At 40.9% G+C, this 27,274-nt stretch overlaps 1 protein-coding gene across 2 annotated transcripts; it reads left to right on the top strand.

Moving 5' to 3' along the window:
• The first annotated feature begins 3,835 nt into the window (after positions 1-3,835).
• NPHS2 (NPHS2 stomatin family member, podocin) lies at positions 3,836-26,473 on the top strand. 2 transcript variants are annotated; one of them, XM_069478400.1, is made up of 8 exons: positions 3,836-4,109; positions 7,885-7,988; positions 14,488-14,560; positions 16,423-16,505; positions 20,812-21,015; positions 23,547-23,602; positions 24,927-25,005; positions 26,195-26,473. In XM_069478400.1, the coding sequence occupies exons 1-8, from the start codon at positions 3,836-3,838 to the stop codon at positions 26,471-26,473; spliced, it is 1,152 nt and encodes a 383-aa protein (XP_069334501.1). The 2 variants fall into 2 exon arrangements, with proteins under 2 accessions (XP_069334501.1, XP_069334502.1); XM_069478401.1 differs by lacking the exon at positions 20,812-21,015.
• The last annotated feature ends 801 nt before the right edge of the window (positions 26,474-27,274 follow it).

The raw sequence follows: 27,274 nt of genomic DNA, 5'->3' as shown, positions 1-27,274 counted from the left end.
TATTGCCTACTGTACATTTCCAGACAAATATCTTGTAGACACTTCTAGCTCAATACCTCCGAAACTGAACTTACTGTGCCCACCTATCTTTAAACAAAATCTGTTTCCTCTCTTGTATTCCCTCAGTTGGATGTCAGCCTCATTCACCAGTCACTTTGACCAGAGTCCCGAGTTCATCACCCTTTCCTCTGAACATAACTAATATCCTCCCTCTCACCTGGGTAGTTGCAAGAATCTCCTGGCTAGTCTCTTTCCATTCTCTTCCTATTCCACCTTGTTCACAAAATGGCTCTTTTCAATTGCAAATCTGACCATATAATTTCTTGCTTACAATGCCTCAATGGCTTCTTTTGCCTGTAAGATGAAATCCATTTGTCTTATGTGGTGTAAAAGGCTTCTCATTTCTTGAGCTGGTTACCTCTCTCGTCTCCTCTTTTGCCAATTTGTCAAACCACTGATTGACCTGCCATATATGAGGTGCTATCTTTTGCACTTCTCCCTCTGGCTGGAAAGCCCAGCTCTCAAAGTTCTCCTGGAAGGATCACCCATTCATCTCTTTAATATTGCCCAAACTGGATCTCCTCTGACACTACTCATGTAGAATTACTCCCTTTTTGCAACCTTACAGTATGCCATATAAATCAGTGGTTCTCAGCCAGGAGTGATTTTGATGCCACCAGACAGACATTTGACAATGTCAAAGACATCTTTGGTCATCACAGCTAAGGGTGGGGTTCTACAGGCATCTAGTGGGTAGGAGCCAGGGATGCTGTTAAAGATCCTACAACGCACAGGACAGCCCCCAACAACACAGAATCACTGGGTCCAAAATATCAATAGTGCTGAAGTTGAGAAACCCTAATGCACAACACTTTATCACACCTATCTGTTTACATATTTCTCTCTCTGTTATAAGTTCCTTAAAGGCATGCACCATATCTTACTTTTATGTCCTCAGACGTGAGCAGTGCTAAACATATAGGTGCTCACTAAGTATTGGTGGAGTGAATCAATGATACAAAAGTCAAGTAAGTCTTATCTCACCCCAGCACCTAGTAGGCCAACATTTGCATCTCCAGGCAAAAAGAGCAGGAACATAAGAGGCTTAGGGTGAGTACAGCTAGGGGAAGTGGATCAGCCAGAGGAGCTGCAGTTATGCCCACCTGCTCGGCCTACTAAAGCCAAAATCTCCATCTTTCTCAATTCCTCCATCCCGTCAAGGTCCCCACTCCATAACCCCACAAGATCATCAAATTCTGTTGATTCTATCCCTGTTGTGTCCTCCTAGTTGGTCTCTCTGCCATCTACAAATTAAGTGAGTCAAGTTTAATAAGTCCCTAGAGTTTCCAGCTCTAAAATGATAAGATTGGCAATTTCATCTAGGGCCAATGAATTTTAGCTTTTCCATTAAATAATCCATATAAATCAGTGCTCATGCCTTCATTTATCCATATGGATATAAAATGTCAACACTATATGGAAATAAGTATAATAATTTAGAAAGCCCTGCAATGTTTCATGACCTTTCACCTTGGAAACACAAACTCAAAAGTTAACAACTTTAATTGACCTTCCCCTTCTTCTAGTAACCCGGTTCCTACAAACGTCAGTCTCTTAAAACCAAACAAGGAGTAAAGCATTAGGACTTTAAAAATATGTGCATATAATATTTTCAGCAAAGGGATGAGCAACACTTTCAATTACAAAAGAATCTAAAAGAAAACAGCAGCATCATTTTAAGAGTAGCTGAGGCCAACCAGCTAGACTCATATGCTAACTCAGCATTCCCCTCCCCAACCTCCTCCACCTTCCAGACATGCGATGTTGACCTTTTTTACCATGGAATATGATATGCCTTCTCAGATGTTGTCATTGTCGTTCATAATCCCAATAGACCTGTATGATAAGCAGGTACTTATATTGCTGTTATATATGGAGATAGAAAATGAAGAATGATTATGTAACTTGTCAGTGGTCAAAAGAGCAAAGGAGACTGCGGACAAGTGCCCAGCATGGGGTCCAAAACCCAGTAGGGCCTTTTCTCATTAGTTTTTCTCCTACAAGAAATTTCTCTACCTTATTGGGAGACAGAGTACGGTCTGGAGAATAGCATTTGGCCAGATATCCTGATTCATTCTTAGAGTAAAATTTGAGGTGCAACTTTGGTATAAGAATCTATAGCTAGAAGCACAGATCAAGCTAACTCATGAAAGGCTGAGGAAAAAAAAAATCAGTAAATGCTAGGAATAATTTCATGCTTTTCCTAACAGGGAAATCTCTACAGGATGATAAAGAAACTAGTTATGTTAAATAGCAAAAATTAATTTGGGGGAATACTAAATAATCACGATACTTTTCCCTCTATGGGCCAAATGCAGCTTCAGAATTTGTCTCCTTGTAGGGTTTTAGGCAGGACCTATTAATTGAGGCAGGCACTTGAGAAGAAACATTTGCCCTCCCTCACGAAGCCCATGTTATAATCAGGTTTAAAGAGTTAAACTATTTAAATTACTTTATTACTAATCTTTTATTCCCAAAGGCCTAACTTGGAACACATGAAAGTAGGTAGTGGAATAGTTTTTCCAGACCCATTTGAGTTACTTCAGGTCTTCACTCTTTAATAAGGTTTTTGAGAGGAAAAACAAAAAAAGCTATTACTGTGTGAACTCAATAAATATTGAAAAATAAAAAATAAGTGAAACTTATTATTACCATTGTGTGATCTGAACTATTTGGGTGGAATCATAAATCTTGTGTGATGGGTTATTTAGACCAACCTCCCATTCAGTGAGACATTATTAACAGAAAGTAAAAGAGAAACCTATTCAATGTTTCAAGTCCCTCAGAAGTGGGTGGAACAGACAGCTCCCTAGTTTGCTGCTAGATCCAGCCTGGCCAGTGAACCTGGAAAGAGCAAAACTCCAGCTTTCATCAAGGAAGCAAGGGAACAGGGCCTACGCAGGGACAAAAGTCCCTTTCCTAAAAACAGAGGTTAAACCAGATCCCTTCCCTTCTATAATCTTCAAGAAGCATTATATCAACAACAGGTTTAAGCATTAATAAAAATAAAGGAACACAAATAATGAGAGAGAGAGAAAGAGAGAGAGAGAACTAATCTCAAAGAGCGTTTTCTTTCTCTCCTGTTAAAACGTAAATACTCCCAGGAGTAGTCAGGCAACATCATTGCCTGTTAGTGCATTAGCAGAAAAAGTAGGGCCAGGATATAAAGAAATAAGTAGGGGGGAAAAAAAAAAAAGAAGTAGGGAAAGTCACCCTTGAAAGAACTCCAAGGAGGAAAGGGAAGGCTTGAGGAGAAATTTCTAATTTTACCTTAAAGTCACCCTAATTCGATGGCCTTTTGTATCTCCCTCAACTCTCTAGCATTATTACACCTAGGAACACATAACTTATTCCATACCACTTTTACAAATCATAAAACAAAGTGCCATCACCCCTTCAGCAATTTGCGGGCCTCCGTGGCATTTCAAGTAACTGAATCTTCTTTACAGCTCAAGTTTTCATCTATAGAAACCCGCTTTCCAACACCACGCACCATGCCGGCTCCCAAACTAAACTGTCACTGCGTTAGCGTCGCGTCCCGTCTCGTTTCGGGGGCTGCCAGGCGTGGTCTGGGGCTCCCCGGGCTTCACGGCGAGCAGAGCCTCCGCCTCCCGCTGGTCTCCCGCGTCCCGCCCCTCGCCCCGGCCCGCCCCCACCTGACGGTCATTATAGTCCCCGCCGCACCGCGCACACCTGCCGGCGACTCTGCTGCGATCGCCCTCCCGGGTCGAGCCGCGTCCGCGCCTGCAGCTCGGGCTACCCGGCAGCTCCAAGCATGGAGAGGAGGGTGCGGAGCTCTTCCCGAGAGGCCCACGGGCGAGGCGGCCGGTCCCCACACAAGGAGAACAAGAGGGCGAAGGCCGAGAGGGGCGGCGGAGGCCGCGGGCGCCGGGATGCCAGGCCCGAGCGGACGGGCTCTGGACGGGCGGGGGGGCCGGGGGAGCCCCGAGCGCCCGCAGCCACCGTGGTGGACGTGGATGAAGTCCGCGGCTCCGGCGAGGAGGGCACGGAGGTGGTGGCGCTACTCGAGAGCGAGCGGCCGGAGGAAGGTACGACTGCAGACAGGTCGGGCACCGGGCGGGGAAGCCGCCTTCTCACATGCCCCAGGAATGTCATAAGGTGGAATGAGTCACACCACCAAGAGCCACCGAAGCCAGAGCAGACTGCTGGACGCTCGCGTTGCCGGGAAAAGAAAGGCATGAGTTAGGAACCCAGCTATCTGCTATAGTGCAGTACAAAGTAATCAGAAGAAATTCGAGTAACATTACTAAATACCTCTGATCTCAGGGGCCAGCCATGGATGGGAGGTGGGAGACGGCGTGGTCCAGGTTGGGGACCGATCAACATAGTAAAGGAACCATGAAGTTGGTTTTTGTGGCCCTGGAAGGGCATACGGGCGGGCGCCTAATTTAAGTAAAGACATGTATTAGCTGGGCGCTCTGGGCAATTATGTGGCTTATTCTTTTCTCCTCTTCCTCACCCCTCAGTCTTACCTAAGCATATTTTAAACTATTTTTGGAGATGATAATTCTTTAAATAATAATAATAAAAAAAAAGCAGATGCAGAAAAGCCAAGTGGAAGAGCCAGACTTGAGTTTAAATCACAGCTTAACTAGTTGCTGGCCATGTGATCACAGGAAGGGCCTTAACTATCTATCAAATAACAACAGTAGCTGCCTCAGAGGGTAGTCGTGAGGATAAAATTAGAAAAGGCACCCAAAGCACTTTTTACAAAGCCTGGAGCAAAAAACATGCACCATTTTAGCAGAATCCTTCCAAGCTAAAAGAGGCAAGTTAGATCAAAGGAGGGAATGCAAAGAAAGGCGTCTATTTTGCTTCTATAGGTGAAGCAGCTCTTAGGAATAAATTTATCTACCTCCAGTCCTTTTGCATGGAAGGAAAAAATCATTACAACTTAAGTAGTAGGATGACAGATGTTTAACAGAAAGTAAATAAAGAATAGTGTGTTATACTGCTTTTCTGCTGGCTATAAAGTTTTAACATTTCCTGGCTACCAGTAATGAGGTACATGCTGGATCACTGAAAGCTACAATTTGAGAAAGATTTCTGCAGTTGGGATGTAGTTTAAATGGACCATGTTAATACTGTTTTGCCCAAATGATGCTCTTTCATCAGTCAGAAACCTCTAGTCATTAAAGAGTTGTTATGTTCAATGTTATAGCAATGTTGAGGTTAGGGGACTCATAGCCGTTGTGTGGCAGATCACAGTGGTGTGGTAGGAAAGGAAGGGAACTGCCATTTATGGAACCCCTGCTATGTGCCAAGCACACACTGGTTGTTTACTGAGTTATCTAATCCCTTATCATCCTCTTATTACAGATGAGAAATTAAGTAAGTTGCCCAAGTCCCATAGTTGGAAAGCGGAAAGCCAGAATGCCAGAGTAAGACAGTCTCACTAAAATGCTCTCCCTTACATGGTGCTGCCCTTGATTTTTGGTCATGGTCCCAGCTACCAACTAGCTGTGGTCTTGGGCACCTTTGTGGGCCTCAACCTCTCCAGCTACGAGGTAACTAGAGCAAGAGACCCCCCAAAATGGGTGAGAAGTCCCACTAAGGATGAGGCAGCCTTTGTGTCACGGAGGTTTCCCCTGTTCCCAAGGAATAGGGAGCAACAGCGCCTCCTTTTTCTCACTTAGCACCACTCCCCCATATGCAGGCTACTTAAGACAAGTGTCACCTTTCTAAAATTTAGGGGATCCTTGGACTATGTCTAAAGGCTCTTCCTGCTTCAACTTTTAATGTTTCACTATTAAACCAAAGAAATTGGATATTAAAGCAACTTATTCCAAGAGAATAATATTTTGTAAGTAAAGCTTTAAGTTAGGTTTGAGTATAGAAACCAGTTTTCTCTTCACATCCCTAACTACTGTACTAAAGAATTTTTGAGGCCTTTCTACACTTATTAAATGTAATTCAGTCTGTATGTGCATTTATTTTTACTTGCCATGGCTACCACTGGTAACTAATTAAAAAGGGCAGTGCTACTGTTAGTATCTTAAGATTATAAAAATTAATATGATGTTGGTAGAGCAGCATTTCCCAAAGTAGGTTCCAAGGGGAATAAGTTCCATAGAACATCAATGAATATTCCTTACAGAAAATATTACCTGGTCCAATGCTTCAAAAACACTAGAGTAAACAAAGCTAAGAATGATTCTTTACTGCAGAGATTCTCATAACTGCAACATACTGACAAGCACTGGGAACTCCAGGAATGGGATACAATGCCCAGCATTCTCTAAACTCATTTGCCCAGGAAACGTTTCCTTTGTGGGGCACCTTGTGGGATTAGTATTCTGTGGGAACAGCCTTTGGAACTGCCATGCAATGACATTTAGTGCTGATTTTGATTTTGTGCTGGTGCAGCTTACATATCTGTTTTCTTCAAGTGATCAATTTTGTGATGACCTTTCCAAGCATGAAAATCAAATTTTCATGCCTAACAGTTAGTTATCCTTTTCCTCCCCATCCCTTAAAAATAGGCTTTTTACCATTTCCTAATCTTTAGTCACCTTCTAGTCCTCTACAGCAGTCCCCAACCTTTTTGGCACCAGGGACCAGTTTCATGTTAGTTTCATGACAATTTTTCCACAGATGGGGGTGGGGGTGGTGGAGGCAGAGCTCAGGCAATGATGCAAGTGATGGGGAGCAGCTGTAAATGCAGATGAAGCGTCACTCGCCACTCTCCCACCGCTCACCTCCCGCTGTGCAGCTGGGTTCTCCTAAGTTTCATGGAAGACTTGGGCAGGGGTTGGGGGGAGTTGGAGAGGGGAGGTGGCACAGTGGAGCTCTATGGCCCCATCTTGGGGCTTGGGGACCATAGCTTTATTTATGAGATTTTTCAACTGGCAAATAGTATCACTTTGGCCAGTTTTCTAGTACATGGAAATTAAAATTCTTGAGATTTTCATAACAATTACATTTAAATCATTGTCACTATCCACTTCTCCTTTCTTCCTACATTCAACAAAGATTTATTGAGCATCTATATTATGTCAGGCACTATTTTAAGCCCTGGGTAACAATGTCAACAAGACAAGCCCCCAAGAAGCTTGTGTTCTCGAGGCTGACTTTCCTTGATACCATTTCATTTATCACCCAAGCATCCTGGATGTTTTTCAACCCAGTTCCTTATAACTTTTTTTACAGACATTAGTTGGCTAATATTACCCCATATACATGATTTTCAGAGACTTGTCTGGAGATCAAGACCTTCATCCAAAGGGGGTTTCTAATGGAGTTATTTCAGACATTAGGGCAGGTAGTAGAAGGGGAAGTTATTTCATGAAAGATGAGCCTCTGGACACATGTGGTTCAAATCACTTCAAATACCAAAGCTGACAGATGTAAAGCACAGTTCAGGGCTTTTTATGTGTGTATGTCATTTTACCCTTATGCCAGAGATAGGAGATATAACTCATGAGCCAGTTATTTTGAGATAGTTATGAAATATTAGCATCTGCATTGTATAGTTGGGGAAACTGAGGTTTGAAAAGGTCATATGCCTTGCCTAAGTCATATGGATATGAAATGGTAGAGGCAGAACTAGAACCAAGACCTTCTTCCCAGACTCTGTGCTGTTGCAGTGTACCCTACTACCTTTCTAGGAGCCTGTTCCACCTTCTGTAGGCCCACATAGACAACACCCCAAGCCCTGGGAATTCTGACTATGATATCTGGCTCATTCTAATATTTCCAGGAAAATCTCCAAGCTGCTCTGACCCCAGTACCAAGAACTGGACCAACAAGTGCTAGTCAATGAATATGGTGAAGTTTCAATATAATTATTTTTTTTCTTTTAAGGCATCAAGACCTCTGGTTTAGGGGCCTGTGAGTGGCTTCTTGTCCTCACTTCCCTGATCTTCATCATTGTGACCTTCCCTTTTTCCATCTGGTTCTGCATAAAGGTGAGATTCCATGAGGACCCAAGAGGTAATTTCCTGTTGCCTCTCACTCACTGCACCATGCCCATTCTCATCTCTGTGTTTTGGTACATGTTGCTCTGTATGGAATGCCCTTATCCCCAACTGATCTTCCAGGAGAGCTTTTACTCCTTCAATACTTTGCTCAAATGTAACTGTGAAGCCTTCTTTGACTCCTCCAGACTATCATTCCCTTCCTTGTGCTCCTGTGTCTATTATATTTGTTGACACCCTATCTCTCCCATTAAACTGAGAGGCACTTCAGGGCAGGGACTACATCTAGTTCATTTGCACTCTGTGACACAAAGACTGGCCCAGAATGGCTCATGACATCCTCTCCTCACACTTCCAGGAAACTTCTTTGGCTGCTTCTATAGACCATGAGTGATGGCTATCTTTGGCCCACAGGTGGTTACACATGACTGACCCCACGTAAATGAAGACCTGTGTCAGTTCAGGAAGCACATGCCAAGATAGAAGAATAAGGGGTTTACTGGGAGGCATTGCCTGTGAAAGATTAAGGGGAGAGAGAACAAGAGTAGGCTGGGGAAGTCTTCAGACAATGATGCAGATCTGACACTTGTGATGTGAGAAGGGGAAGAAAAGATTGTGCAGAAAGAGCCTCAGACTGTGGTGCAGCTCTGAGAAAGTCTTGCCCAGCCCAAACGGGAACCTTAGAGCAAAGTTTGCTTCATAGGAGTCCCACGATGGGCAGAAATGGCAAGGACCTAGTCTTACAAATGACTCCAGCAAATGACATTCTTAGTCATTGCCTAGAGCTGTCAAGAAGAGCATGTTCTTGATGAAACACTACAGACGCTGCTGGGACTCTTGTTGGTTGTACTCCTCAATGGTAGGCAGAGGCTTCTTCCCCTTCCTCTTCCCTTCCCTACCTCTCCTCCTCCACCCCTTCCTCCCCTCCTGCTCCTCCATGAAAAGGTGTTGAATTTTGTCAAATGCATTTTCTGCATCTATTGAGATGATCACATGGTATTTGGACTTTATTGTATTGATATGGTCTACATATCCATTAATTTTGGGATATTAAAATCCCACTTGATCTATAATCTTTATTACATGTTACTTGATTCAGGTTGCTAATAGTTTGCTGAAGATTTTTGCATCTATTAATATATTCATAAGAGTTATTGATCTGTATTTTTCTTGTGATGGCTCTGTCTTGTTTTGTTATCAGGGTAACACTGGCCTTAAAGAATGTGTTGGGAAAATTTCCCTATGTTCTATATTTTGGGAGAATTTGTGAAAAATTGGTATTAATTCCTTTTGTCTTTACTTGAAAAACTTTGAGGTCATGTTGCAGCAGCAATTAAAGCTTCTATTTCCTTCACATTCAAATCCAAGGAACAAATATTGATTCTGAGTTAGACTTCAATGTACCCAATAAGGAAAAATATATTATTGAATCACAACTATCAATACTAAAAAATATTACAACAACAAATCCACTTACTGGCTCGAACTATTATAGCACCTGTTGTGGACTCTAGGAGCCACTGTACTCCTGCACCATTTGCTTCTTCTTCTTCCAATAGAAATATAAATGCAGACAATGTTTATAAAAAGCAACCAATGTATCAGAAAAGTTATTCCCATTCAGATTGACTTAAAAGGTCTAAATCTGTGCCAAACAAATCTCTGAAAGAATGGGAAATAAAAGAAATGCTGACAACAGTGTACAGCCAAGCTGCCAGCTATCCATGTGGAATCACACAGTGCCCCAAGCATTTTAAAAGCAGATTGCAATTCTGCATTCAGATCAAATTATAATTATTCAAATTCTGTTTCCTAAAAGGTGACTATTATTAAACTGCATCCCAAGCATCCTGCTGTGGGTCTCCTCCTCCCCTCCACCTTCTTCAAGTTTCAGCTACAGAGGTGAGGCCATAAAGGGTCCAAGGCAGGCTAAAACTAAGAAATCAGGTCTGACTTTCTCTCCCTAATATTCCTTGTGTGCTATTTAAGAGAATCTTTAACATAAATATTTAATTAAGTCCAACGAAAAATGAGAAAGGCATGATACAGAGGTGGCGGGGGAAGCAAGAAGAAAAAGGCACTAAGTCACCACTGTCGTCCAACATGCAGCGGCAACTTCAACCAATTAGAAAGATGAGAGGAAAAACCCCACCGGAGTCCCAGGGAGCAGAGACATCTTGCTCAGCTGCCCCCACGCACACCGGTGGGCGGGCCTGCGGTGTCGCCTGCAGGCAGAGGAGGGAAACGCTCCCGCTGAGGCTCCTCTGCGAGCGCCTGTGTCCCCAAAGCCCCCACGTGGCCATTCCCGGGAGTCCCGGCTGGCCTTCGGCCAGAAATCTTGCAAACGCCCAGCTCGCGGGGAGGTGCAGGAGGCGGTGGGCCCGCAGCACCGCCAGCCCTGGGTGGCCGGGAGATGAGCCCCGGGGGCGGGGGAGAAACCCGAGAGGAGCCTCCAAGAACATTCGATCCCTAACCTTACTTTGAAAACAATTTTTTTCTACAAAAGAAAGAAGGGCCCTGCAGTCTACCCCGCGGTGCCCTCCCGCGCGCCCGCCTTACCGAACCCTCGGCGTGTCTGCGGCCCGCTCCCCGCGCAGTGTCTGCCCGTCACCGAGCGCAGCCGAGCCTAGCGCCTGGCCACCGAGGACAGCCGGCCCCCGCGCCAGCGCCTCACCCCAACTCGCGGCCTCACAGTCCCCACCTACAGCACACTCCGCGCTCGCCCTCCCGGAGTGGAACGGCCCCTGGGGACGCTTTCGGCCGGCGCGCGGCACGGCGGAGCCCGCCGCCTGCCCAGCCTCCGCCTCCTCCGCTCCACCGCCGCCTCAGCACACTGGGATTAATTCCTTGTAAAATGTTTGGCAGAATTCACCAGTGAAACCATCTGGTCCTGAGCTTTTTTTGTGGGAAGTTTTAATTTTTTTAATTATTTTTAATTTTCCCCCAGCTTTATTGACGTATACTCAAATAAAAATTATGTATATTTAAGGTATACAATGTGATGTTTTGATATACATATATTGTGAAATGATTATCGTAATCAAGCTAATTAACCTATCACTTCACATAATTATGATTTTGTTTGTGTGTGTGCGCATGTGGTAAGCACCCTTAAGACCCAACTGTCTCAGCAAACTTCAAATATACAATACAGTATTATTAACTATGGTCATACTGTACGTTAGATCTCCAGAATTTACTTTTCCTACATAACTGAACCTGTATCCTTTGACCGACATCTCCTCATTCTCCACCTCCCCACCCCCCCAGCCCCTGGTAACCACCATTCCACTCTCTGCTTCTATGGGTTCAACCTTTTCAGATTCCACATAAAAGTGCAAGCATGTGGTGTTTGTCTTTCTGTGTCTGGCTTATTTAACTTAGCATAATGTCCTTCAAGTTCATCCATGTTGTTGCAAATGGCAGGATTTCCTTCTTTTTAAAGACTGAATAATATTTATATCCATGTGTATATACATGTGTATATATACATACCCCTGTACATATATGTATATATATGTACACCACATTTTCTTTATTCATTTGTCTCTTATTAATGGACACTTAGGTTGTTTCCATATCTTGGCTATTGTGAATAATGCTGCAGTGAATATGGGGCTGAATATCTCTTCAAGATACTGATTTCATTTCCTGCGGATATATATTCAGAAGTAGGATTGCTGGATCATGTGGTAGTTATATTTTTAATTTTCTGAGGAACTTCCATACTGTTTTCCATAATGTCTGTGTCAATTTATATTCCCACCAACAGTGGACAAGGGTTGCCTTTTCTCCACATTGTGGTCAGTTTTAAAACTACTAATTCAATCTTTTAATTATAGGTCTTTTCAGTTTTTCTTTTTCTTCCTGAATTAGTTTTGCTAGTTTATGTCTCTGTAGGAATTTGTCCATTTCATCTAAGATATCTAATGTGTTGGCAGACAGTTTTTCATTGTGTTTTCTCTTATAGTCTTTTTCATCTCTGTAAGGACAGTAGTAATGATCCCTTCTTTCACTCCTGATTTTGATAATTTGAGTCTTCTCTCTTTTCACTTCATCAGACTTGCTAAATATTTGCCACTTTTGTTGATCTTTTCAAAGACTCAACTTTTGGTTTCATTGATTTTCTCTATTGTTTTTCTATTCTCCATTGCATTTATTTCCACTGTAATCTATATTATTTTCTTCTTTCTGTTGCTTTAGATTTTGTTTGCTTTTTTATTTTCAGTGTTTTAAGGCAGAAGATTGGGGTATTATTTTGAGATATTTCCTCTATTTTATTACAGACATGTATAGCTATAAATTTTCCTCTATGTACTGCTTTAGTTGCATCCCATACATTGTGGTATCTTGTATTTTTATTTTCATTCATCTCAAAATATTTTCTTATTTGCCTTGTAATTTCTTCTTTAACCTATTGGTTAGAGTGTGTTGTTTACTTTCCATATATTGGTAAATTTCCCAAATTTTCTTCTGTTATTGATTCCTAATTTCATTTCTTTTTTTTTTTTGAGAAAGAGTTACTTTATATTATTTCAGTCCTTTTCAATCTGTTTTAAGTTTGTTCTATCGCCTAATATATGATCTGTCCTAGAGATGATTCATGTATGCGTGAGAAGAATATGTATTCTGCTGTTGCTGGTGGAATTATGTATCGATGTCTGTTAGTTCTATTTGTTGATAGTGTTGTTCAAGTCTTCTATTTCTTGTTGATCTCTCCAGTTGTTCCTTTGTTGAAAGTGGAGTACTGAAGTCTCCCACTCTTATTTCTACCTTCATTTCTTTTGGGTTTTGCTTCTTGTATTTTGGAGCTCTGTTTTTAGGTACATATGTGCTCATCATCGTTATACTTTCCTAATGCATTGACCTTTTTATCATTATACAATGTCCCTCTTTATTGCCAGTAACATGTTTGCTTCTTTGTTTTAAAGTCCATTATGCCTTATATTAGTTTATCCATTCCTACTCTCCTTTGGTTACTGTTTGTGTGATATATCTTTATGTCTTTTATTTTCAGTCTGTTCATATCTTTGAATATAAAGTGTGTCTCTCCTATAGACAGTGTATAGTTGGCAAGAGGCTCTTCTTGAAGGGTTATCTGAGCACCTGTATGACTGCAAGATCCAACACTGATTCAGTCATGGGTGGTGGAAAAGGCTCTCAGATATGGTCACTTAAGATGGTAAAGCCTAAGAAACCAACTGAGTAAAAGACATAGCAGTAGAACCAGGCAGTTACATTTGAGCAAGGTCTTGAAGGAGTAAGACTCCCCCCTTCATCTCTGGGAAGATTTGTTTCTTCCAATACAAGCAGAAAAGAAATAAGTACTGCTAGGAAATGAAGCAACTGGGAATTGCTGGGGTATACTCTGGAAACCAAACCTTATCATTTATTCTTATTGTTTCAACAAGCAAGGCAGTGTTCTGGCACAGGAGTTGTAAACCTCAAAGACAAACAAGACATGGTTCCTAACTTCAAGGGACTTACAGGTAGTAGAACCCGTTACCTTAAGAAACACACTACAAAGTGTGTTTATTTTGATCTCTATTATGTTTTTATATTTGGCTAGTTATTATTCAATGGAGCTTTTTAAAGTATAGGGAGGATGAGGAAGGAAAATGACTGTCTACAGTCACAAATCATTCCTTTCCTCATTCATTATTTATTGAATACTTACTATGTATCAGGCATTTTTTTAGGCATTGAGAAGAAATGATTTATTTCATGTTATCAAGGAGTTCATAGTCTGGTAGAATATATATAAAAATAAACAGACCAACAAATTAATGATAAACAAGCAACAGAACTCAGATTTTGATCCTGGGCCAGAAAGTGGAGTTTATTTTTAAAGTAGTATGCAGAAACTTTCCTAGTTCTCTTCTAATAGACAGACATTTCTAAACAGAGATCTTTTTTTGTCACTTAAAAATACCTTTACACACTTTCAAGACACAATTTTTCTAGATCTATCACCAGTGAGAATTGACAAATTAAAATCCAATAGAATTGCTTTGAAGCAGCCTGAGAAAAAAATTGCAGTTTAAAATAAAATATCACAAGTGGTATTAAAATATATTCCCTCTTTCTGTTAAATAGCTAATGAGTGATATGATTGATATATATATATAAAAGCTAATAATGTAGAAGTCATTGTAAAATACAAGATTAAACATGCCCTGATACGATTTCTTTGATTTAGGGAAAGTTGGACATAGTAGAAACATTAGTTTTTAGATAATCATGAGTCTTCAATCAAAATTCCATCCTTGTGCTCAAAAATTAACAAGACCAATATATTTTTTCATTGATTTCTGAAATTCTACTCTTACTAAATGTAGATTTTAGAACTTTAAGTATTAACAGAAATTTTTTCTTGGTTATCAAAAAAAAAAAATATTTCTGATACCTAGGATCACTCTTGTGCCAAGGCCTTTTGAAGACTTTCTTTTTCTTTCTTGGAGTAATTTGAAAGTATTAAATTTCTCTTTAGGTTGTACAGGAGCATGAAAGAGTAATTATATTCCGACTGGGACATATGCTTCCTGGAAGAGCCAAAGGCCCTGGTAAGAAACATCCTTTCTTTTTTTTAACATCCACCTCCTGACTTGCCAATTTCTTCGATCCATGCATATTTGTGATGTGGACCTCAGATTACATGAAGTGACTTGATTCATGATATCTGAATCTTCCAATCTGTTACCTATAATACAGGTTATTAAGAAATTATTCAGAGAGCATTACTACCAGGTCACAGGTGGCCAAGAGAAATAAAGGCGCCCACATGCTAGGGCCACGCTGGCTGAAATAGCAAGTTAGTTTAGGACCCATGGCTGGGGACTGGTTTGAATACAATATGTGTATGGTTAGAGTCCTGTGAATTCTCAGAGAAAAGCTTAGCTACTTCAGAAACCTGGGGGTGACCAAATCATGGGAGATAGGCAAAGTTCAGCATCTAAGTAACAAATTGGTCTTTAGTTGGTGGGATTTAAGATACATAGATTGAGCACTTCTTGTTTCAGACACTGCATTATCAAGGATGCGAATATGGATGAATAAGACACAGTCTCTGATGTCTTAGTGGAGTTGCTATCCAGAAGTCCAAGCTGTTAATGGGGCACAGAGAGTAGTATGGTTAGTCTGAAAAGTCTAGTAATTGCAGTTTGGAGATCGAAGCCAGCCAGGAAGGTATGAGAAGGAACAGAGTCCCATTGTGCATGTATTGGAGTGGGTCTGAGTTCTAAGCCAGACCTACAAAACCAGGTAGAGAATAGAGACCAGACTAAGAGACATAAATCAGAGTTTGAATATTTAGAACCAATAGATGGGTCCATACAAAAGTGGAACCAGACCCTGTAGTTCTAAGACATGGATGTCTTGTTCTGTCCCTGGTTTTTGGGAACCTTCTTGATTGGGGCTGAGAAAGGCTAGTAGCTGGGCTGCTCCCCAGATGGATCCTGCGCTCTGTGAGGTTCTCTTTCTTCCAACAAAGCTTTGGCTCTTGCAGGAGCCCATAGCAACCAATGGGCTCTCAGAAAATCTCTATAAATTAACCTACACATGTGTATTACACATTGACCCTGTACATTATATTGGCTGGGTGAGGACTAACTAGCCAATGAGAAGGCTGGTATCATGATATTGCTATTCTAATTAATTCTGGAGTTCACTTTTTTTTTTTTTTTTTTTTTTTTTTTTAAGAGATGAGATCTCACTCTGTCATCCAGGCTGGAGTGCATTGGTCTGGTCATAGCTCACTGCAACCTCAAACGCCTAGGCTCAAGTGATCCTCCTGCCTCAGCTTCCTGAGTAGCTGGGATTGCAGGCACACACTACCATGCCCAGCTAATTTTTTCTTATTTTTTGTAGAGATGGGAGTCTCCTATGTTGCCCAGGCTAGTTACAAACAGGAGTTCACATTTTAAGAAATACCACACAGAAGTTGCTGGCTCTAAAATTTGACACCTGGGTACACTCATAGATTCAAAAACAATTTTAAAAAGCACCTAATAGGCACTAAGTCATACACTAAGGATAACAATAATGCATAGGAAATTCTACTTAGGGAGCTCCTAGTGAAGGGACAGACATGTAACTGAGATCTGGAAGGCCCAACACCATGACTAAAGTGACCACACAGTCCAGTCTGCTGAGGATAATCCCTCTTTATACTTGTTATCCTGGAGCAAGTTGTAATAGTGTTCTTTCTCCTTTTACCCTCAAAAGTGTCTCAGATTGAGCAACAAATTATATGGTAACCTCAGATACAACAAAGATAGTAGAGGGGTGGAGGTGGGATTGTCCAATGGTCTGTGTGTAGTTGGAAGCCAAAAGCAGCAATGTAGCATGCAACTTGACCTGAAAAAGTGAACCCCAAACATCTCTATGCTAGCTATTCACCTGTCACTTCCCCCTCCCCTTCCTCTAGGTCTTTTCTTTTTTTTGCCCTGCCTGGATACCTACCACAAGGTTGACCTTCGTCTCCAAACTTTGGAGATACCCTTTCATGAGGTAAGCCAAAGGGTGGCTTTTACTTTCTCTCTACATTTTCCATGGCCTACCTACCAACATTGGCCCAGGGCAAAATAACTGATTATGTTCAAAAGTAGGAACGAAAAGTGGAGATATGGACTATATCAGACTTAAAAACTTTTGTGCATCAAAGGAAACAATCAACAGAGTGAAGAGGCAACCTACGGAATGGGAGAAAATACTTGCAAATCATATATCTCATAAGGGGTTAATATCCAGGATGTGCAAAGAACTCATATATCTCAATGACATAAAAGCAAACAACCTGATTTAAAAATGGGCAAAGGACTTTGTGATGGTTAATCCTATGTGTCAGCTTGGCTATGCCATGATCATTTGACCTATATTTGGTCAAACACATCTGGATGTTATTGTGAAGGTATTCTTTAAGATAAGATTAACATTTAAATCAGTAGATTTTGAGTAAATCAGATTACCCTCTATAACGTGGGTGGGCCTTATCCAATCAGTTGAAAGCCTCAAGAAAAAAAACTGACCTCCCCTTGAGGAGGGGAGAATTCTGCCAGGAAACAATATCAATTCTTCCCTGGCTCCAGCCTGAAGATTTTGGACTTGCCAGCCCCCACAATAACATGAGCCAATTCCTTAAGATCAATCAATCTCTCTCTCTCTCTCTCTCTCTCTCTCTTTCTCTCCCCTCTACATGTGTGTGTATGTGTGGGCATATGTGTGCCATATATATTAATAAGTATATATGCATGCACACATTCTATTCTGTGTCTCTGAAGAAGACTGACTCATACAGACTTCAATAGACATTTCTCCAAAGATGACGTACAAAGAAGGTGAAGATATACAAATGGGCAACAAACAGATAAAAGATGTTCAACATCACAAATCACTAGGGAAATGCAAATCAAAATCACAACAAGATACCACTTCATACCCCTTAAGATGGTTACTATTTAAAAAAACCCAGAAAATAACAAGTGTTAAAGAGGATGTAGAAAAATTGGAATCCTTGTGCACTGTTAGTGGCAATGTAAAATTGTACAGCCACTATAGAAAACAGTATGGCAGCTCCTCAAAAAGTTAAAAATAGCATTACTATATGACCCAGCAATTCTACTTCTGTATATATATTTACAAAAATTGAAAGCAAGGTCTTGAAGAAATATTTGTACACCTATGCTCATAGCAGAAAGGTAGAAGCAACCCAAGTGTCCACTGACAGCTGAATAGAAAAATGAAATGTGATATATAACCTATGATGAAATATTATTCAGCCTTGAAAATTCTGATATATTCTACAACATGGATGGATCTTGAAGATATTATGTTAAGTGAAATAATTCAGTTGCACACACAAAAAAGAAAAAATACTGTATAATCCTACTTATATGAGATACCTAGAGCAGTCAAATTCACAGGGACAGAAATTAGAATGCTGGTTGACAAGAGATGCAGGAGGAAAGAATGGGGAATTGTTGTTTAATGGGATTCAGTTTTGCAAGAGGAAATGAGTTCTGGAGATTGGTTGCACAACGATGTGAATATATTTAACACTACAAAGTGTACACGTAAGATGGTAAATTTTATGTTATCTATATTTTACCACAATTAAAATTTTTTTAAAAGAAAAATAGAGATAATATCCAGATTTTTCTATCAGTGATTCAGACTTATAAGTCTTTCCTAAATTGTCTCCCACTTTTAGTCTGAGGTTCTTTCTCATTCTTTTTTTGGGTAAATAGAAGATCTGGAGGACATTATTTTAAGTGAAATAAACCAGGCACAGAAAGACAAATATTTCATTTTCACACTCATATATGGGACCTAAAAAAAAATTGTTCTCAAGGAAGTAGTGAATAGAATGGTGGCTACTAGAGATTGGTAAGGGTGGTGGGAAGGGGTAATGAAGAGATGTTGGTGAAGGGGTAATTCTGTTTAATAGAAGGAAGAAGTTCTGATGTTCAGTGGTACAATGGGGCAACTATCATTGACAATAGTTTATTATATTTCAGAATAGCTAGAAGTTTTCAAATGCTCCCAACATAAAGCAGTGATGAATGTTTTAGGTGAATCTTGTCCCAGTTACCCTGATTTGATCATTGTATGTTGTGTGCTTGTATCAAGATGTAACATGTAATCCATGAATATGCACAACTATTATGTATCAATAAAAAAATTTTTAAAAAGCTTAATTTAGATAAACAAAAGAAAGAAATAAAACTTATTCCTAATCTCAAAGAGATATTTGTACACAGATGTTCATAGTAGCATTAGTCACAATAGTTACAATGTGGAAGCAACCCAAGTGATCATCACCAGATACATGAATAAGCAAAATGTCATATATACATACAATGGAATATTATTCATCCCTAAAAAGGAAATTCTGACATGCTACAACATGGATGAACCTTGAGGACATTATGCTAAGTGAAATAAGCAGTCACAAAAAGATAAATACCGTATGATTCCATATATATGAGGTACTTTGAATAGTCAAAATCGTAGACAAACAGTAGAGTGATGGTTGCCAGTGGCTGGAGGAGGGAAATGGAGAGTTACTATTCAATGAGTACAGAGTTTCTGCTTTACAAGATACAGAGAGTTATGGAGATGGATGGTGGGGAGAGTAGTCACAATATTATGAATGTATTCAGTATCACTGAACTGTACACTTAAAATGGGTAAGATGGTAAATTTTATATGTATTTTAACACAATTTAAAAAACGAGGCCGGGCGCGGAGGCTCACGCCTGTAATCCTAGCACTCTGGGAGGCCGAGGCGGGTGGATAGCTCGAGGTCAGGAGTTTGAGACCAGCCTGAGCAAGAGCGAGACCCCGTCTCTACTAAAAATAGAAAGAAATTATCTGGCCAACCAAAATATATATAGAAAAAATTAGCCGGGCATGGTGGTGCATGCCTGTAGTCCCAACTACTCGGGAGGCTGAGGCAGTAGGATCGCTTAAGTCCAGGAGTTTGAGGTTGCTGTGAGCTAGGCTGACGCCACGGCACTCACTCTAGCCCGGGCAACAGAGCGAGACTCTGTCGCAAAAAGAAAAAAAAAAAAAAGGAAAAAATCTGAGCCCTAATCCTACTACCCACAGATAACTTGATATTTGGAGTGTATCTTTTCAAACTTTTCTATGTATGTGGTTATATTAATGTTTACATTAAATAAATATTTAATATATTTTACAAATAAAAATAATTTATTATATATTTACATATGTGTGTAATATATACACACATATACGTATTGTATCATACCACATATACTATTTTGTAACATGCCTTTTTATACAATATATTGTGATTATCTTTTCATATATTAGCTATATTTCTACTCCTTTATTTTAAAGAGACACATAGCATTTCATTGTGTGGCTGTATCACAATTTATTCAACCAATTCCCTATTGTTGATGTTAAATTCTTCCCATTTTTTAATTCCAATAAGGAATACCGTGAATAATGTCCTTCTAGCTAAATCCCTAAAATATGACCTTTTGATAAGTATCGGAAAATGGAAATGTTAAGAATATGCATATTTTTAGGGCTTTTGATATGTATCACCAAATGGCTCCCTAGCATACAGTCTGGCAAGCAATGCATTAGATTACTTGTTTCCTAGAACATGATTCTCTTCTAGCAGATTTTTTTTTTGTTTTTGGCATCAGTTTACAAAGACCTGATACAGAATGAACTGAATGTTCTAAGAGAAGAAAAATATTCCTGAATTTTCTAACAAAAGAATTTATAACCGGATTCATTTAAATTGTGAATTCATTAGTGTATTTAATAAAAATTCCACAATTTTCAGGTCAGGCACAGTGGCTCACACCTGTAATCCTAGCACTTTGGAAGGCCGAGGTGGGAGGATCGCTCGAGCCCAGGAATTCAAGACCAGCCTGGACAATAGAGAGACCCTGCCTCTACGGAAAATAGAAAAATTAGCTGGACCTGGTGGTGCATGCCTGTAATCCCAGCTACTTGGGAGACTGAGGCAGGAAGGTCTCTTGAGCCCAGGAGTTCAAGGCTGCAGTGAGCTATGATGACGCTACTGCACTCCAGCCAGCCCAGGCAACAAAGAGAGACCCTGTCTCAAAAAACAAAACAAAACAAAAAAAAAATTTTATAATTTTCAAAAACATGTCTATTTTGAATAAAGGGCAGGTCAACTATTCTTTTTTTTTTTTTCCTTGCTATAATCTTACACTGAGAAAATTATCTTTGAATACATTTAGTTCCTCTGTCCTCTCATGGGAAAGGAGCCCAAGAATTAAGCCTGTCATCCAAACATTTTTCTGCCTAGGTTGTGACCAAAGACATGTTTATAATGGAGATAGATGCTGTTTGCTACTACCGAATGGAAAATGCCTCCCTTCTCCTAAGCAGTCTTGCTCATGTGTCCAAAGCTGTCCAATTTCTTGTGCAAACCACCATGAAGCGTCTCCTAGCACATCGATCCTTCACTGAAATTCTTCTTGAGAGGAAAAGCATTGCCCAAGATGTGAAGGTACTTACATAAATTTAATATTGAATGTGCTGAAATATATTTTATTCGTTTGTTTATTGGCCATTTATTAAATCTTCTATGTGCCAGGCATTCACTGTTCAAGGTACCATCCCTTAGGGAGCTTATAGCTAGTTCAGAGGTGGCCAAATTGACCCTCAGTCAATTATAGTCACTAGTATGGTACTGGTGAGTCAATCATTGCCACAGTTTTCGCTCTCAACTCTCCCCAAGTAACTTTGAATTCACTGTGAAGTATTCACATAGTACAGAGTGTTGGGAATGGTTGTTGACAAGAGTGGTGGGGCTGCTGGGGATGGACGGGGGGCTGATGCTACACAAAGCTGAGAAGGCATGGTTCCTGGGAACTTACATTCTACCTGGGGACACAAGCTTAGTGTGTACAAAGTTAAATAACAAGTTCAAATGAAACTTTCAGATAAAAAGAGGTAAGATGTCCCAGACCCTTGCATGATTAATTACCCAATCAATTGTCTAGATTTAATTGATTTGGAATTAGACAGGGGAGAAGAGCAAGGCGCCTCATGTGGCCCACAGGCAGCAAGCCCAGCAATCTCATCCATAGCCAGGGTAGTCATCTTTGATTCTTACCAAGACAAGTTGGCAAACGGTATTCATATTAAGAAGAGAGGTGAGAAGAAAGCAGGAATGCAGGCAGCCAGTCAAGTGGCAATTACCAGCAGCACTGGAGCCAAGGAGGAACCCAGGTGCAGAACTGGGCTAGGAGGTTGTGAATCATGTCTAGCGGGAAGGAGGACCTCAACTGGAGGGACCCTGAGAATTATAGGCATTGATAATGATTCTGTCCCATAAAGGATGCCTCCCTTCACCCTCTCTTCCTTATTTATCCCTCTCCTCTAAAGGATAAAGTCCAGATGCTTGGCATTCAGGCTTGCCCTTGTTACACTGAACTATATTAATAATATATATATAGATGTTACTCAACTTACAACAAGGCTATGTCACAAAAAGCCCATTGTAAAGTAAAAAAATCATAAGTTGAAAATGCATTTAGTGCTCTAATAAACCCATCATAAAGTAAAAAAAAACAAAAAACATAATTTGAACCATCGTATGTTGAGGACTGTCTATATTTACACATTAGTCTTCTCAGATTATAAACTCCATAATGGCAGAGGCCATATTTTGTCCATCTCTTTGTCCTCAGCATGGACTTGTCATACAGCAGACAGATAATGTTTTTTGGATGAATGAATAAATGACCCAACTATTGTAGCCTCACCTTTTGCCATCCTTCCCCCACTGATTCTAGAACTCTACCCTACGTCATGTTTTTCCTGCATTCAGCACTTGTACTTACACATCCATGCCTCCTCTACAGCTGTTTCCTCTGCGTTGAATACTTCCCTTTTCTCTACTGGCAAAATCTTATTTATCCTTTAAGATACTACCTCCTCTGTGATGTGTTCGTCAACTTTCTTCACTCTCACCAATCCCCCAAATTAGTCATTCTTCTGAGCATTCTCACTGCACTAATCTTACTATTTATTTAGCCATTAAGAGATCATCAGAAAATAAGTTCAAACAGAAGAGTTTGGGCTGACATGGAGAATTCCATGCCCTGCTCCTTTTTTCCAGAACCCACAGTTCATTTTCTTCCCTCTCCTGTTTCCAATTTCCATGGGGGAGTCAGGAGGCTGGGAAGCAAGGGGAAACTGATGCTACCAGCAGTAAGGGTGAAAATACCCTATAAATGAAAGCCATTTGAAAGAGAGGCAAGAAATTCTTGTTCTCTAATCAATGCATTTTAAAACAGATTCAACAAATATGCCATCTGTATTAATTCCTATTGTTTCTGTAACAAATTACCACAAACGTGGTGGCATAAGACAACAATAAAAAAAAATTATTCTCTTACAGTTTTGAAGACCAAAATCCAAAATCATTTTCACTGGGCTAAAGTCAAGGTGTCAGCAGGACTGTTTCCTTCTGGAGGTTCTGAGAGGAGAATCTGTTTCTTTGCCTTTTTCAGCATCTAGTGGCTGCCTGCATTTCTCAGTTTGTGGCCCCGTCCTCCATCTCCAAATTACATCACTCCAGCCTCTGCTTCCATCATCATATCACCCCCTCCCTCCTCCGTAGTCAGAGCTCCCTCTGCCTCCCTGGTGTAAGGACACTTGTGACTACATTCAGGGCCCACCTGGATAATCCAGGATAATCCCCCGTTTCTAGATCCTTTAACTTAATCACATCAGCAAAGTCCTTCTTGGGGTAGCATCCACAGGTTCCAGGGATTAGGACATGGGCATCTTTGGGGACCATTATTCAATTTATCACACCATCTTGAATTCCACAAATATTTATTGACTGACATTATGCAAGTTAAACAGCTCTTCACAAGGGACTATGAAGTTAAACAAAAGAAAGCAGGCAAATAATGTCCTTTGAAAGGAAATGTTCTTAGTTCAGAACAGTTGCCATCGGGGCTTAGTTAGACACTCTCTACTCAGACCTGGAGGCTCTCACTGACATCTGAACTCTTCCCTCCACAGGTTGCCTTGGATTCAGTGACCTGTATCTGGGGAATCAAAGTGGAAAGAACAGAAATGTGGGTAGGAAATTAACTGGGAAGAACAGTATGATAAAGGAAAATATTTGGTTTAATATAAAATTTTTCATTTGAAAAGTTATTTTTATTGAGTATTAATTATGGCTACATTAGCATAAATTTGGAAAAAGAGAAAAAAATTACCTAATATCTCATAGCCCTAACATGACCCCTGTAACCTTTGGGCAAGTTACTCTCATGTTTTTTCCTCTATGCATCTAAAAAATATTTTAGATAAAATTTACCACTTTAACCATTTAAAGTATGGTTTTAGTGTATTTACAAAGCAGTACAACCATCACTACTATCTAATTTCATAACATTTTCATTACTCCCCAGAGAAAGCCTGTACTCATTAAGTGGGACACCCCCATTCACCCCTCAGCACCTGGGCCCCTGACAGCCATTACTTTAGTTTCTGTCTCAATGGATTTGCCTGTTGTGGACATTTCACATAAACAGACTCATACAATATATGGCCTTTTGTGTCTGGCTTCTTTTCACTGAGCATGATGTTTTCAAAGTTCAGCCATAGTGTAGCATGAATCAGCACTTCATTACTTCTCATGGCTGAATAATATTCCACTGTATGGCTCTACCACAATTTGTTTATCTGTTCATCAGTTGGTGGACATTTGCATTGTTTCCACTTTTGGGCTATCGTGAATAATGCTGCAATGAACATTGATTTGTAATTTTTGTGTGTGAATATGTTTTCAGTTCTCTTGGGTTCATAGCTAGGAGTGGAATTACTGGGTCATATGGTAACTCTATTGAACTTTTTGAGGAACTACTAAATGGTTTTCCATGTATACATTTTTCATAGTTATAATCAGGGTAAAAAGACAAGTTTATATCTTTTATGCAATACATTAAGTATTGTTCTTATTTGGTCAGTTCTACCCTTTTCAAAATCAATTCTTCTCTTTATAAACTTAGATGAATTCCTCTTATCTTTGTTATTTAATAGTATAGGTCTTCAAAGCTGTTTTTCATTGTTCAAATTTAACAGTTGTGGTTTAGATTAAATCCTAAGTGGGAAAAATGAGCACAACTCATCAACACAAACTTTGCTGTGCGTATGAAGAGAAAACCGTAGCTGCACTGTAATCAGTAATAATACAAATCTGCATCTGAGCCTCAGCACTGGAGATGCTCTTGTCTGCTCACCTTCTACCTCCCAGGTCTAGGGACAGCACACTTTGCTGACTCAGAGTTTGCTGCTCATCCTAAGATGGCAGTGGAGAGAGTTGCGAGTGTGTGCGAAAGCCCTGGCCCCTGTGCTACTGCTCACACAGACACGCCTGTGCTCCTTCTTTTTCAGCAAGGATGTGAGGCTGCCGGCCGGGCTTCAGCACTCCCTGGCTGTGGAAGCCGAAGCTCAAAGACAGGCCAAAGTGCGGGTGAGCCAGCGCTGAGCACTCTTGTCTTCCCACCGAAACTGCCCTTTGAGGAGCACCAGAGAATGCAAAAGAAGGCCTGCTCAGGGAGAACATTTCCCCTTTGCTTCTTTACCTTTTACTCAGCCAGGCACAGGGCAGAATCTGGCATGTGCCCTTACCACTCTGCTAAATTGCTCTCTTAAAGTGTGTTAGTAGCTTCCTAACTGACTAATGCAACATCTCTCCTTCTCTCTGAAACTGCTGATAACAGAGACCGCCTCCTCCTTGACCCTTGCCTTCACTCTCTCCCCTTAAAGGCATCTCTTCCCCAAACATCATCCCATCCCTCTTCTCTAGTGCTGGCATTGTCCCCTGAATAATAATCTCAGTCACCTATCACCTCTAGGTTAGCCCAGAACTATATTCCTAGCGCAGTGCAAGTTTTGGAGGGACAACCATGATCAGGGCCCAATCCCCTCGATGCCAGAGCCAAGAGCAGGTTGCGCTGCTCACGGGCTCATGCAGGCCAGCCAGTGAGAAACAGATCTGGCTGCCGGCAGCTTCTCATGATTGAGGCATGGGCGGGTGGGGTGTCGGGAAGAGGAAAATGAGGAATGAAGGGAGGCAGATTTCTCTCAAAGAACGGAGAATAAGTAAGGAAAAAATCCTAATCATTTAAGAGGATCAATAACTTTGGGGCAATGAGGGGAGATAGCGAAGAGGGAAGGGCGAAAGGTGGTCCCCTGGGCAGAGTTACTTTTAGGTCTCTGAGCCTAGTCCTCGAGGATTTGCCTACTTTCAGGTGGCATTTCGGTGATGACGCTGGCACATTCTCTCCTGAAGTGTTTACCCATTCACTTTGCCCAAGTTGGGAGTTACCCTTTCTTACTTCCATGCCTTTGCCTGGAATGCTGGCCAACTTTTCTCTATATTGACAAAATCTTACTAATCCTCCAAGGCCCACCAGGCATTAATAAGTCCCCTTCATTTATGGCCCTTAACAGCTTCTACCTTACATTATAACTAATAATTTAATCTGTCTCCCTAGCTCAAGACCCTTCAGAAAAAAGGCCCAACCTGTTCTGTGTGCAACAATGCCCGCCACCCAGTAGACACTCAGTGCTTGTCTGCTGAGTCACACTGAACAGCGATTAAGACCTTCATGGAATGAAGAACGATGACTTTGCTTTTCTCCACATCTGTTTTCTAGATGATTGCTGCAGAAGGGGAAAAGGCTGCCTCAGAGTCCCTGAGGATGGCAGCTGAGATTCTGTCAGGCACCCCAGCTGCTGTTCAGCTTCGATACCTCCACACCCTTCAGTCTTTGTCCACAGAGAAACCTTCCACGGTGGTTCTACCCCTGCCATTTGACCTGCTCAATTGCCTGTCTTCTCCCAGCAATAGAACTCAGGGAAGCCTCCCCTTCCCAAGTACTTCCAAACCCGTTGAACCACTAAATCCTAAAAAGAAAGACTCTCCCATGTTATAGGGGGGATGGGCAAAGGATACTGTGAGTATAAAGGGGCCTGCCATAGAAAAGCCACATTCCTGAGTGAAGTCCTCTGTCCTCACTTCCTGCCCTTCCTATGGTTGCCCGTAGGGAATGCCCAGGAATATGTGAAGTCACAATGCAGCAACATAACGTGGGAAGACAGATGACGTAATGACAGAGAAGGCATGTGACAAGTTTAGATGGATCACCTTATGAGAGCAATTATGAGAAAGAGCTTTAGTCAACATTTTATTTTGGAAAAGACTTTTAGTCTTGATGTGGTTAAATTTTGGCTTCTGAAGAATTTAGTTCAAATGGCCTTTTTACCGTATGCCCCTTAGGCAAGGTCTTGGCAGCTCCCACCGCCCTTCCTCTGAGATCCTTTCCTCGGCTTGTCACACTCCGTTGTAATCCTGTGCTTAAGAAGCAGGCTTCTCTCCAGCTACACTGCCAGTTCTTCAAAGGCACGCCCTAGTCATATGTCCCTTACCACACTCCTTTTGAACCACCTGCATCCTCATGCCTAACCCTGATAGTTACGCCACAGTGACACTTAAATGCTCCTGAGTGAATGGAAGGAGAAAGAGATGTACTCAGGTAATTTACACCTAATTAAAGAATTTAAAAGGAATTCTTTTTATGGAGATCTCTTTTTTTTAAATAAAGAAATAAAAGGACAGAACGTTTATCTGATACACATTGCTTAAAATCTAATAAGAATTACTATAAAAAGGGAACTAAGAGTAATGTATTTTCAGTATAGAATTTACCAGCTTGCTTATTTCTTCAAATAGTAAC

Source organism: Eulemur rufifrons, chromosome 8 (genome assembly GCF_041146395.1).
Source record: "Eulemur rufifrons isolate Redbay chromosome 8, OSU_ERuf_1, whole genome shotgun sequence".
NCBI classification, from domain to species: domain Eukaryota; kingdom Metazoa; phylum Chordata; class Mammalia; order Primates; family Lemuridae; genus Eulemur; species Eulemur rufifrons.
Note: the sequence above shows the minus strand (reverse complement) of the source record. Positions and strands in the feature narration are given on the sequence as shown.